General features: G+C 37.8%; 1 protein-coding gene across 1 annotated transcript in view; it reads right to left on the reverse strand.

Annotated features, from left to right (window-relative positions):
- The window catches only part of Apool (apolipoprotein O-like), a 68,193-nt gene extending 54,129 nt beyond the window's left edge, over positions 1–14,064 (reverse strand). The window contains exon 1 of the mRNA XM_013024998.1: positions 13,986–14,064. Coding sequence (XP_012880452.1) covers positions 13,986–14,000 — 15 coding nt within the window. The 5' untranslated portion in view covers positions 14,001–14,064. The remainder of the gene's footprint in view (positions 1–13,985) is intronic.
- Between the last annotated feature and the right edge of the window lie 536 nt (positions 14,065–14,600).

Here is a 14,600-nt window from a genome sequence, read left to right on the forward strand (position 1 = left end):
CCTTCCTTCCTTCCTTCCTTCCTTCCTTCCTTCCTTCCTCCCTTCCTTCCCTCCTTCCTTCCTTCTTTCTTTCTTTCTTTGCCTTCTCAATAAAGGAAGATTTTTTTCTTGGTAATTTCACGGTCTGTAGAACTAATGTACACACACTTGTGAGTAAAACAGAGGTAGAGCTATACAACTGATAATATTTAACCTCTTCTAATAATAGATAAAAGTGGATAAGAGATAATAATAACGACTTGTACATCTCATTGTTGCAATGTACAAGTCATTATGTGGAAAACAAACTTTACAACTTTGGTGGTGGGGGAGGAGGATTGGGTAGGGGGGTGGGGGGAGGATGGGAAGGGATGGGAAGGGGAAACTAAGGAGGAGGCTACAATGCTTGGTAAGAAATGTACTCATTATCTTGCCCATGTAATTGTAACCAATCTGTACAGCATTTTCACAATTAAAAAAAAGAGATAACAATAGATAAAAGGAACAGAATTTGGCCTAAAAGTTTAAGAAATGCTGGTGAATACACTAGTGATTACTGAGTTCAGCAGAAATTGTAAAAGGAGAGATTGTTTTTAAACTTAAGGGTTGTATATTAGACATATCAACCTAATTGGCATGAGAATTTCTGTCTCAGAATGCTAAGAGTTTTTAAAGATCTTGTAGTCCTTAGTCTAGGAGCATGGTGCTTACTAAGCACAAGTTCCCAATTTCAAACTCAAAATATTTTCTGGTCGGGCACTGATGGCTTACTGTTATAATCCTACCTACTCAGGAGGCTGAGATCTAATGATCATGGCTCCAAGTCAGTCTGGGCAGAAAAGTATCCATGAGACTCATATCTCCAATTAACCACCAGAAAACCAGAAATGGAGCTGTGGCTCAAATGGTACAGCATCAGCCTTGAGCAAAAGTGTTCAGGGACAGCACCCAGGCCCTGAATTCAAGTTCCATGACCATAAGTAAGTAAATAGACAGACAGACAGACAGATAGATAGAAATAAAAGATTTTCTAGTCCAGCCACTTCTTTTGACAGTAAGATGCTTTTTGAAACATATTACCAAGTAATGTTTTCCCCAGGAAACTTGATAAATACATTTCCTCCATGTTTAACAGCTCTTCAGTAGACTGACTTGAAACATGTTCATTAGTGCCAGCGTCATTTTTTCTGATCCTAGTAACTAGTCCAACTTCATACAGAACAGGCCTTGCCTCTGTTTCCCAGCGAAACACATCTTCATTTCTGAAATCTGGAATGTGTTCCTACATCTCCTATACTGTTTCCCAAGGATAATAAAGTTTCTAATAATAAACATGCACCAATAAACCCATCTTCTGCTTTCACTGAGATACTACTCTATTTTTCTAGCTGAAATTGAAAAGAGAAAAGGTGTTAATGTTTCATTTTGGAGATACAGACTAAGAGCTATTTCTTGACAGTAACATAAAAGTCTTACACAAGGGTGTCCTGTTTTAGAGTAATCACAGTGAGTTACTAACAGGGGCCATATATATACACACACACACACACACACACACACACACACACACACACACACTTACATATATATGTACATATATATATGAGTGCTTATGTTCTTGTGAAAATGAGTAGGTGAATTATCTCTAAGAGAATAAAGTATTATTAAATCTACTGAGAACAGCTGAGTCTTTCAGCTGCAGTATTATTTATTGTACTGGTATATGAAAAGCAGATACTTTGCTGAAAGAGGAAATTAATTTTTTTTCCTGTTTTCTTACAAAACTCTTGAAAACATAGTGGTACAGAAGAACAAATAACCCAACTACAATAACCAAACTACAAAAATGTACCTGTTCAATTTGGTTCTTGCTCATCAACATTTCAGTCTGCTTCAAAGGAATTAAATACTGAGATCAAAACTCTGTGAAAAAGCTACAGGAATAAAATAGCTAAGCTATAAATCCTTAGCATCTCAATGCTCACAGATTAGGGTTCTATTATAGTACAATTTATACTATTATCAGTTGGATTTTCCTAGAAGATCAATGAAAATGGTACTCTCATTTCTACTCTACTAGAATTTTTTTTGTCTCCTTCAATTTAGATTATTTTTAAAGATACTTTTCTTAATCCATGAAAACTATTTTACGCTTCATAGGACAGTTTAGAGGTAAACAATCTCTGTAGTAACCTTTGCATTCAAATTTCTAGCTTAATGCATGAATGATGAAAAAAGGGTAGGATTTAGCATATAATGTTATGGAAACCAAGTAAATATAATACAATTCTACAATCTTAAAGATTACTTGTCATGAGAATAACATAAATAAAAATGGCTATAAAGAAACCAGAATAATTCTAAGAAGCAAGTGGGTAAATATTCACTTTAATAAAAACCTGATAATATATAACAAATTCCTGTTCTATTTGCTTGAGGCTACTGATACTCACCATCATAAAATAGAGGTTATCATTTTACCAGCATGAAGGATGTAAGACTTAAATTGAGATCTGAGGATGATAACTAGCATTGCATTACACAAAGTGCATGGAATATAAAGATTCTTCTAAATCACAGCAACAACAGCTAGTAAAGGTTTTACACTTGAAATACTGCAAACATAGTCTTGTACACATTGTACATTGAATGTTCAGTATTTTCTAGTTTAAAACTCTGAAAGTATTATTCCATATTTAGATAAAACTGAATTTTGCATGCATTAAGTGATCTATCTACCAGAAGTCATATACCTATTATGTGGTAAAATAGGGAAACTCTCAAGTGGGTCCAAAGAGATATGTACATAATTGTTCATAAAATTATTATTTTTTATGAAAAAAGTATAGGAAAGTAACAATAATATCCATTAAGGGAATGGAAAAATAAATGTGTTCTATTTCTAAAAGTGAATGCTATGAACCAATGAAAATTAATGAACTACAGTTATACACATTAAGCATGAATTATCATGAACAATGTCAATTGAAAACAAGTTGCAGAAGAATGTATACAGTACAAAAAAAATAAAAAAATAAAAGTATACAAAAACATAGGGGACACAGGCTTGGCTCAGCAAAAAGTATCAGCTTATCATGTGTGAGGCCCTGAGTTCAAATCCCCTAGAAAACATTATATAAGGTTTAGGAATACATGTATATATAGTAAAAATTTAAAAATATACATAACAATACTATGTGAGGGTTTGGGGAGGAGGAAGAATACAAGGGTTAAAGGGTACATCTGTATATTTCAACTGTGCTAAGGTATTCAATCTATTGTCGTCATTACCTTTTGGCATGTCTGTACCCTTTTACATTGGGCTTAAAGTTTTAAAAATTATAAACCATTCTGGAATTTGTGTGTGCACATGCATGCACGCATGCATGAGTGTGTGTGTGTGTGTGTGTGTGTGCATGTGTGTATGTGCATGCCCATACTGGGAATGGAACTCAGGGCCTGGGAGCTGCCCCTGAGCTTCTTTGTTCAAGGCTACTGCTATCCCATGTTAACCATAGCTTCACTTTCTGCTTTTTGGTGGTTAACTGCAGATCAGAATCTCATGGTCTTTCCTGCCCAGGCTTTGAAGCATGATCCTCTGATCTCAGCCTCCTGAGTAGTTAGGATTGATTATGGGTGTGAGCTATAGGTACCTGGCCTGGATTTGTTTTAAAAGTTTCATACTACATTGAAAATAAAATTCATGCCAGGTTTGTAGATACGTGACTTTAATCCCAGCACTAGGGAAGCTAAAGTATGAGGATGGCAAATTCCAGGCCAGCAAGGGCTACAGAGTGAGAGCCTATCACAAAAAACATAAAGTGAGATAAAATAATACATTTTAATATTCAAGCACTCCACCATCTAGCCTTTACTAATTCAATCCCATACAAGCCCAAACTATCTTCAGTAATTTTATCTGCCTAACTGCTTTAAGTCCTTGAACTATATCATAACAATGCTCAATGCAGACATACAGTTGACTAATATCTTCAGTACTAATTGTCTAAATACCACCAGTCAAGTTCTATAAGGCCTTACTGCATTATAATACATGGATCTTTCTTTGCTTGGCCTGCTAAAGGATATCTGTGTGTGTGTGTGTGTGTGTGTGTGTGTGTGTGTGTGTGTGTTATAACATTTAAATGTGTGCATAATTCTGTCTACCAATAAAATTTTGTTTTCTTAAAAAGTTATTTAAATTTTTTATGCTCCTTAACTATACTTAGAAGGTAATCAATTTTTTTTAAACACCGGAACAGAAATTGGAACATTTTACACAGCTAGAATCTCTACAAAATTCAGTCTTAATGTAATAAAAATTTTGACATACAAGTTAACACTGAAAGTAACCAATCCAGGATAATCAAACACCTTGTCCTATAATGCTATTAAAGATACAAACCTAAAGTAAATATGCCAATATCTGGAGACATACAGTTAGTGTCAATACCAGAATAGATCACCGTCAAGTAAATCCTTTTTAAATAAAGGTGGAGACATTGATATTGTTGTTATTATTTTTTTTTACCAATAAGATACCTCAGTTGTTCAGAAGAAAAGCAACTAAGAAGGTTGGGGATGTGACACAGCAGTACAGCACTTGCCTACCATCTGCAAGGACCTTGGTTCATTCCCAAGCACTGTAAAATAAATAAAATAAAGCAAGGAAAAAAAGAAAAGCAGGATGTCTAACTTCAGAACTGAGTCACAGTAAAATAGTAAAGAATACTCCCCTTCAGATACACTATATAGCTTTAGTTTCTAAGACACATCTTGTAATTCTTATTGCTATACCTTTTTACTAAATGTATGTTTTTCTGGGGATGTTTGCTATATTTTTCTCTTTTCATCAGTTTTAACCCTGATGTGTGTAATGTAAAGGCATAAGACCTGGGGGAATGGTATTATGGTATTTATCCTAGGTAGCGGTTTTCTGTACTACTTAGATTGGTGATGTAACAAATTGTATTACTTTATTTTCCATTATTTTCTTAAGTATTTCTTCTGCAAAATATCAATATGAAACACAGGTTCAAGTTGCTAGCAAGTCATTTTAAAACCAAGCTTTCAAATAATATTTTGAAAATAAATGAGTCAATGGAAAGAACAATACAAATCTTGAAAAGCAGTGAATGAAAAACCTTATATAACACCTTAAAGCATGTGAATATAGTGCATTTCTCATCAAAGAACACGGGTTCAAAAGAATTAGCACACTTTTCAAGTTATGAAAGGAACTCACTATGTAAAATTCCATAAAATATATATGTATATGTGATAAAACATAATATACATGCATGTATATGTGACGGAATATGTATGTGTGATTAAATACTATTTAGCCATAAAAGTGAAATCCTTTGACAATATGGATGGAGCTGGAAGTCACTATGATAAATAAAGTCAGACACTCAAAGACAAATGGCACATGATGGCATTCACGTGGAATCTAACAAGGGTGTTCTGATAGAAGTTGACAAAAGAGTATCAGTTACGAGAACCTGGGGAGAGGAGGGGGCATGGGGGAAAAGGTGGTCACTGATTTAAGAGTAAGTCAGACAGGGGTAAGAAACTCTTTGTGCTACTGTAGAGTGACTATATATGACAATTTACATTTCAAAATGCTATAAAATGGGATTTTGAAATTTTTTATTATGAAATGATAAATGCCTGAGGTACAATCTTCACCATTACATGATGAATATTTGTATGACATTGAATTGCCACACAAATAGCTGTAACCTGTACCAGTTAAAATAACAATGCTTAAAAATCTGATAGGATCTATTCTAATTTTAGTCATAAGTTGGGTTGGTGTATCTCAAAATACTTTCTAAAAGAAAATTAAATAAATAAATAAACAAGCCCTCTGAGATACTGAAAGAAGGCAACACATAATAGCATTTGTCCATGTTGTTCCAACCCCCACCCAGAAGCAACCAGGGGCTAGTAGTGGCTTCCCTGAGTAGGATGTGTCTCAGGTAAAGAAGCCCACAGCCTCATCTGCCTGCAGCCCCTATGGCAGAGGTCACTGAAGCCATGGTTTCTTCACTTGGTGCTGCTGTTGCTACATGAACAGGTGGCTGCAATGGCAAGCTGCCAAATCCCGAAGAAGGGAAACTGCACTAGTGCTGACTTCTGCATTGGGAAGGCAGAACATAGGATTGAGAAGATATTACTTCAGCTTCTACAGAAATGCCTGTTGCCATCCTACAATCACCTTTCTTGATCCTGAATCATGACTGGCCATTAGTGGGGAGACACTACCCTTGTTTTGTCAACTTAGAATCCCCAGGATCACCAAGAAAGGGCATTGCCACACTTCCTAGGATCCTGAGTAGGTTTGTATGCAATCTATTAATGCTGTTTATTGTTCTTTTCATGTGATAGTACATAGAGTTTAAACTCAGGTCCTGATGCTTGGTAGGAAGGTGCTCCACTGCTTTAGCCAGGCCCCAGACTTTTTTGCTTTAAATATTTTCAGATAGGGTCTAGGCTTCTTGTCCAGCTGGCATTGCTCATAGTTTTGAGGTCTTGGTCCATAGTCTCTTGGGGAGCACATTGAGACGGAAGCCTGTTTACCTCATAGCAGCCAAGAAGCAAAGAGAAAGACTCACCAGTGGCCCAATATCACCTTCAAGGGCATTCCCTTAATGACCTTACTTCCTTTAAATAGGCTCTACAAGCTAAAAGTTCTACCATTTTCATTACTGCAAAAGAGTGGCAACTAAGCCTTTAGCCCATGAATATTTGAAGCACATATGGAAGGTATTTCTCTCTATGCTTTACTGCCTGCAGTTGAAGGAATGGGGATGTGGGTAATGTGCATAACCTGCCCTTTCAATCTCTTCAGTAGTCTTTTTCTTAAATCTCTGCTACAGTCAGAGGTTGTAAACTTAGAATCCTTATCTCTTAGGAAGGTATTTTTGTGCATGGAGAGTTGTTTGATGTTTTTGTCACTGTTTTGTACCACATCTCCAGGTCATGATTCGGGGCCTTTATATAACAATTCTGAGGCCATACTTCTACAATTCTGTTTCTAGTTTTTGAGTCTTGAGCTAGAGCTATGTCTCACCATTACTGGGCCATGTTGCCACTGCTGTAGATCTGTTACTCTAAGGCTTAAGCAACAGCTGTTATTGTACTACCACTGTTGTGTGTAGTTCACTAGAAATTTGAGTTGTGGCTACAAATGGCTATCCTTAGAACTGCACTATCAATGTTCCCCACTTCAGTGACCAGGCCTCTGCTGAGCCTTGTCATTGCTGGATTTGGGCCAACTTCATGTCATATACCTAAGGCAGTCATCATGGCATGGCCCAGATATCTGACCCTGTATTCTTTTTTTTTAATTAATTATGTGTTTATTATGTTTAAGTAGTTGTATCAAGGGGTTACCATTCAACAAATCAGTTTATAAGTACAATGCATCTTTTCTTTTTTTTATTGTGAAAATACTGTACAGAGGGGTTACAATTACATGGGCAAGATAATAAGTACATTTCTTATCAACCATTGTAGCCTCCTCCTTTGTTTCCCCTTCCCATCCCTTCCCATCCTCCCTGTCTCCTCCACCCCCGCAGCAAAGTTGTAAAATTTGGCATTGTTGCAATGACTGACCCTGTATTCTGTAGATGCTCTCACAAGACCCAAGACCCAGACCTTTGTCACTGATGTCACTGCCACAGCAAGTATGCCTATTCCCTGTTCCCAGTTACTGAGGCAGTTCTGTGCAATCACTACTACCTACAGATCCCCGACCTACTCTTGCTCAAAATCCTTGTGCCACAAATCCTGCCGTTGGCATCAGGGCCCAATATCCCTTCACCTCTTTTAATTCATTTATGATACTATAACAAAATACCTTAAGGCAGGGTTATCCATAGAGAAATGTATTATGTATTTATTATTGCTCACAGGTCTGTTGCTAAGAAGTCCATGATCCAAAGCATCAGCAGATTCCATTTCTGGTGAAAGCTTGTATTCCACTTCAAAGACTGTATCTTTTTATAGTGTCCTTATAGAGTCAGTAGGGGCAAAGGCAATCTTTCCAATTTCATTTTTATGAGAGCACTAATCACATTAAGAGACCTCATAACTTAATACCTTCTAGCAACATCCTATCTCTTAATACTAACACACTAGATTAAGTTCCAAATGAATTGTCAGCAAGGAAACCAATAGGTAAGCCGTAGCAACCACCAATACCCTAATCCCAGTTTTACCATAGGTGTATGTCAGACATAAGGGATTCCTTTGGGTAAAATGTCTTCCCCTGGGGGAAAGAGAAAGCAAGAGGAACCCAGCAGCCAGAGACACCAGTAGAGACCTCTTTTTCTATTAAAAAATGGTCTTTGGGACCCATTTCTGGTACTAATTAAATGTGACTTTTGTTTAATCCTACTAAATTCTTCCAATTCCTTTTATTTACCTCATTTTTAATTTTTTTGTACCATTACTGGGGCTTGAACTCAGGGCCTCACACTCTTGCTTGTTTTTTTTGCTCAAGGTTGGCACTCTACTACTTAAGCTACACCTCCACTTATGGCTTTTTACTGTATTACTGGACATAAGCATCTTAGTAACTTTTTGGCTTTGCCTGGCTTCCAATGTTTTTCAATGCAAGCTAGTCTTATACCAATTTCCCTTGCTTCAAAAATTTAGGAGAGATCAATGCCATTCTTGCTCTTCAAAATGAATTCTACATCAGTGTTTCACCATCACATCTGTTCAACAAGCTCTCATCTTTCAAAACGTATGAGCCATTTTCACAGTTATCTACCAACCTTCAAGAATTTCCATTTTCTTAATCCTTGTTATTCAAGTTTGGGGCTAAAAAATAAACACTGATTACTCTTTTAATATTTTAGTTTCATAAATGATTTGTTAAATTTCTTAATCCCCAAGTGCTCCTTGCACCTCAGCCATGTGTAATATAAGTACCTTCCCTGGTACTCATTAGAAACTGTTTTACCTCCAACATTCTAAATGTTGGGAAATTACCTCAAGACTGAATATTTCACACCTGTAACACTAGCTATTAAGGAAGCTAAGATCTGAGGATCCTGGTTCAAAGCCAGGCCAGGCAGGAATGTCCATGAAACTCTGATCTCCAATTACCCAACCAAAGGCCAGAAATGGAGCTGTGGCTCAAGTGGTAGAGCACTAGCCTTGAGTAAAAAATGCTCAGAGACAGTGCACAGGCCCTGAGTTTCAACCTCTGGACTGATACATGTATGCATAGGTATGTGCACATGCACACACACACATATACACACAAAAGTAAAAATCGAATACTATTTCATCTCTCACACTCAATTGAAACTTGCTTTTCTTTGTCACTCTATGTTCATCAGTCTCCTAGGTCATCACTTCCACCTTCCTTTTCATATGTCTTCTTATCCAGTCTGGACTACTATTTGGATAAATTCCCTATTTTATCTAATAGTTCCACCTTGCTGGCACTCCGTGTCTCAACATCCCCAAATGTCTCCTTCACCACATCTCTCTGTGATCAGTGCTAGAAAAAGTCACAACAGCAGAGATAGCAACAGCTGGGCCCTCACTTATCAATTATTTTATTCAATGTCTACTGATGCCTTACTGAACATGTACAATGCCCTTCCCAAGTATTTTCCATTCTGATATCCCAAAAGGCACATTCTACATTTTTCCTCTTTTCTTTCAGCACATGACCTTAACCCTAAAATGACACAGACATCCAATGTTAGTTTCCAGTTTCCCTCCCCTATTTTTCAGAATTTCTCTGTATCTACTTTCTATCCGTTGGCTGTGGACTTCAGAATAAACTGTGTCTTTTTATTGGTGCCAGCCCCAGGGCTTGAACTTGGGGCCTGGGTACTACCACTAAGCTTTTTTGCTCAAATCTAGTGCTGTACCATTTGAGCCACAGCTCCACTTCCAGATTTTTGGCAGTTAAGAATACATTTTCCTTGAACCCTTAGATATGTATTTTAATGTTTTTTCTTTCATGCATGTGTTTCTAACGCATTTATAAGATTATCTCTTTGTTGCTTTGTATGTCCCTCCCCCACAGTATAACCCCTGCTTTCACTATATTTGATGTCAGTATAACTTGTGGAGGAGATGGGGAAAAACCAGTTGTTTAAGGATACAGGTGGACCTGTTGCAACAATGAGAAGTACAAGTTGTCATGTCCAAAACGAGCTTTACAACGTCGGTGGGGGGGGGGCGGGGAAGGGGGGGGGGGGGGGGGGGGAAGGAGAAGGATTGGGATGGGGGGAGGGGGGAGGCTGGGAAGGGATGGGAAGGGTAAACAAAGGAGGAGGCTGCAATGCTTGGCAAGAAATGTACTCATTATCCTGCCCATGCAATTGTAACCCCTCTGTACAGTATGTTCACAAATAAAATAAAATTAAATTAAAAAAAAAAAGAATACATTTTCCTGCCCAGGCTGGCTTCAAACTGTGATCTTTGTATCTCAGCCTCCTGAGTGTCTAGGATTACAGGCATGAGCCACTGACACCCTACAAATGTGTCTTCTTTTTGTCAAAACAAATATTCTTGATTTTACCATCTCTTTATGAAAAATTGTCCAGGTGCTGCATTCAGACCAAATGATTTCAGATCTAGCTCTACCACTTAGCACTATGTGGGTTTGAGTTAAGTCACACAGCCTTTCTAGGATTTGGTTTCTTTACCTATAAAAATGTGAGAGTAACAATAATAACTAGTCACAGATCCACTATGCAGCATAAGTGAGAAAACTGACATAAAATGCTTAGTGATATATCTAGATCCTAGTAATTGATCAAAAACAAGTTCAGTCTCATTACTATTACTAATTACCTTTCCCTCTATACTAGCTCTTGGCATACATTTTCCCTTGTCTCCAAGCTTGCTTAACTGTTTTGTAACATATCTTTTTTGAAATGTGCAATTACCACCCTAAGATTTCTTCCCTTCCTTTCATCATTAAACATTTCCTATACACCCCTGTTCCAGAGGAAGCAATGAGTAGCATTTTAGAAGTAAATACACCTGCATTCAAGTCTATCTATTCCAGCAGTAGCTGTTTCACCAAGAACAAGCACTTTTTCTTTGTGTCAGTTTTTTTATCTGTGAAATGGGTGTATCACCCATCAAGAAGGCAAAGTGAAAATATATGTAAAGCAAGTGTCCAAAGTAGGTTCTAAATGCATGCCACTTTTCTGTATCTTATCCTTCCTTAACTTCTTGCAATCGACAACACTACTTATAACTCTTCATCTTATTTCAGATATTATAAGCATTATGACTTGGGACAATTTGATTACTTTAAATGCTAATTTTTCTTTGCGAAACAATAATATCTGCAATATGAAGTTGTTGAGAATACACTAAGAACATATATGTATATACATACACACACACACATAGGATTACAGTGGCTCACACCTGTAATCCTAGCTATTCAGGAGGGTGAGATCTGAAGATCACAATTCTAAGCTAGCCTGGGCAGGAAAGTCCATGAGACTCTTATCTCCAATTATTCAGCAAAACATCAGAAGTAGATCTGTGGTTCAAGTGGTAGAGCACTAACCTTGAGCAAAAATAAACCTCAGGTACAACATTTGGGCCCTGAGTTTATTCCTCAGGATCAGCACACACGCGCACACGTGCGTGCGCATGCGCGCGTGCGCACACACACACACACACACACACACAAAGCAATATAAAGTGTATTAGCATAGTACTATTCCATAATGTTGAGTAAGCCAGATTCAAAAAGAAAAATCTCTCTTCATTCCCCTTACATGCAGAATTTAGATTTTAAAATAAAAGTATGACAGAATGTAAATAAGGGGACTACAGTGTCAGAGGACAAGAAACTAGCAGAAAGGGAAAAATGAAAAGGAGGATGAGGAAGTGAATATGATTGTAGTACAATGTAGGCATGTATGAAAGAGTTATATTGAACCCATGAAAAGATATAGTCATAGCAGGTGCTTGCTGTCTCACACCTGTCATCCTAGCTATTCAGGAATCTGAGATCTGAATATCATAGTTCAAAGTCAGCCCAAGCAGGACAGTCTGTGAAACTCTTACCTCCAATTAACCACCAAGAAGTTGGAAGTGAAAGTGTAGCTTAAGCTGTAAAGTGGTATCCTTGAGTAAACAATCTAAGAGACAAGGCTCAGGGCACCAGTTCAAGTGCCAGGAACCAGCACAAATACACACACAAAACAGCTACAAATAAGAAAAAGAAACAGAAAAGAAAATTGATAGATTGGGGATGTATTCCAGTGATAGAACACTCACCTTGCATTCAAAGTCCTGGGTTCAATTCCCAACACTCCTCCAAAATGAAAGAAAACAACCAAACAAAATAGTCTTAGTCTAGACTTCACTGATAACACAGGATTCGCTCTTACCCACTGACCATTCTGTCAGTCTGTGCATATCCTCCACAAAACCTTTCATTATTTTCTTCAAATTGAATGTGTGCAGTTTGTCCCTTACACCCTTGGCTGTAAGGTACACCAAGGTAATTCACTTTCTTAATTGGAATCATTGTAGTTTGTGTTACATGTTGTAATTCCACTGCTTAATTTAGTGTCTTTTATTCTCATTACCTGGCATTTATTTAATTATGTAGAACTTACTGAATATTTAATACTAGTGTAACTAGTATTATTATTGTGAAAGGAATTAAATATACAAACACTATGTTAAAACACAAAAATAGAATTACTGTTGTTAAGGTTAGAATTAAGGATGGTTGAAAGGACAAGTAAATAATGCATTATTTGCTGTGTAGGAAATACTATGGTATATGTGCTCTGAGAGCATAGGAGTTATTAAAATTAGATGGTTTGACTGGGAAAGCTTCCCCCAGAAAAAGTATTTTATGCTTAACGAATGGGGAGAGTGTATATACACATGTTAGATGAAGGAGCTATAAGTAGATGAGGATGCGTGAAGGCACTTAAAGACCTGCAGAAAGAGCATTAAAAAGGCAAGGAGAGGGGAAGCAAGTAGTTCAGTATTGAGGGAAGAAATTCTGTGTGACAGGACATAAAGCTGGAAAGCCAAGTATGGTGAGGTTTTCTTAGATACAAGAGTATACCCTAGAATATGGATAATGAAGTACTGATAAACACTTTTAAGTAGGGGATTCACCACCACTTAAATGGAGGATTCGTCTTTTAGTGGAAGTACATGGGCAGGGGTATGTGGGGGGGGAGGTGTTTATACAAGAGGCAAGCAGGAAGTGGAATACAGTTTGGAGGACATTCGATACTTTAGATAACGTATGAGCTCCAAGAACTGCAGAAGTTAGGTGAGAATGATGAATTAAGACTGCTATTGAGCTGACAAAATCAACTTGGCTGAACTTATTCATATTTTTATCTCCTTCAAGCCTAGCAAAACATGGTACATTTAAAACGCGCTACATTAAGCATTTGTAAACCACTGTTACTGAAACAGTTCTCTGACTTACCTCCTGCACCCCGATTCATTCCCAAATAAACGCACCTTTTCTGATAAAACTCAAAAGAAACAGGTTAGTGGACTAACCACAGTACAAATGAACACGCAATCTAGGCAGACACCGCGTCATCTCTCTGCAGGTCAGTTTCACCCACAAATAAAGTTTGAACAAACTCCTTTAACAAGGGTCACAAGGCCGCTCCCTGCTCAAGGAGAAAAAAAATGCCAAGGCTTCTTTTCTCACCCTGGAAGCAGTTCCGGGTGTGGCTGGCCATTGCCACGCGACAGTTTTGGTTTGTATCTCGCTCCTGTCCTGTTTAAACAATCCAAAGCAGGAGGCTGAGAGAGCAGTGCCCCCGGCAGAGAAAACTCTAGTGGAGAGGCTTCAGATATTGCCGATAACAATTCTGCCTCAATCGCAACGCCACACTACTTACTAAGGGGTTCCCTTCAGAATCTAAGAGCATCTTTTTTTTTTTTTAGTTACTGGAATGTTATCGGCACTGACACTTATACACACACTCACACAAAAGTTTGTTTTCACTTACCCTAAAGGCCGCCATGTCTAGGACCCTCACGTCCTAAGGTTCCAGACGGAGAGCGAAGAGGGACAAAATAGCTCCCTTTACTAAACCCCGCCCCATTTTGCTTCAGGTCTGTTGACTCCGCCTTTCCTCCCTCCCCCCCCACCCCCCCCACCCCCGCCTTCTGGCTGCTTTTGCAGCTGTTCTTGTCTTCTGCTAGAGATTCTTTGTTCTTGTGGCTGACTCTCCTTGTCCGTGATTAAAACAAAAATACGAGAAAAAAAAATTTGCAACTTGCAGAATATTATCCACGCTCCAGTTGACAGCTGTTTCCTTGAGTAAAAAACTTTTCGTAACCTTTGTTTGGGACATATGCAATTTGTATAGATTAGAACCCAATACACAATTTCAATGGCCTTAATACACTGTATACTCACAAAAAAAAGCATGAGCAATTTCATTCATTTTAAAACTGTATCACTGAACACCAACACTCTCAGTAAAAATATCTGAGTGAAACTTTGTGATTATTTGATCCATAGTTTAGAATGTGTCCAGTGCCTGGCATAAATGATGAAGACATTCACATATTGCTCAGTTGTGTTCTGCCAATGTCAGAGAAGCTTATTCTTTCTTTAA

The sequence above is a fragment of the Dipodomys ordii genome, unplaced genomic scaffold, assembly GCF_000151885.1.
Source record: "Dipodomys ordii isolate 6190 unplaced genomic scaffold, Dord_2.0 Scaffold80, whole genome shotgun sequence".
In the NCBI taxonomy this organism is placed as follows: Eukaryota; Metazoa; Chordata; class Mammalia; order Rodentia; family Heteromyidae; genus Dipodomys; species Dipodomys ordii.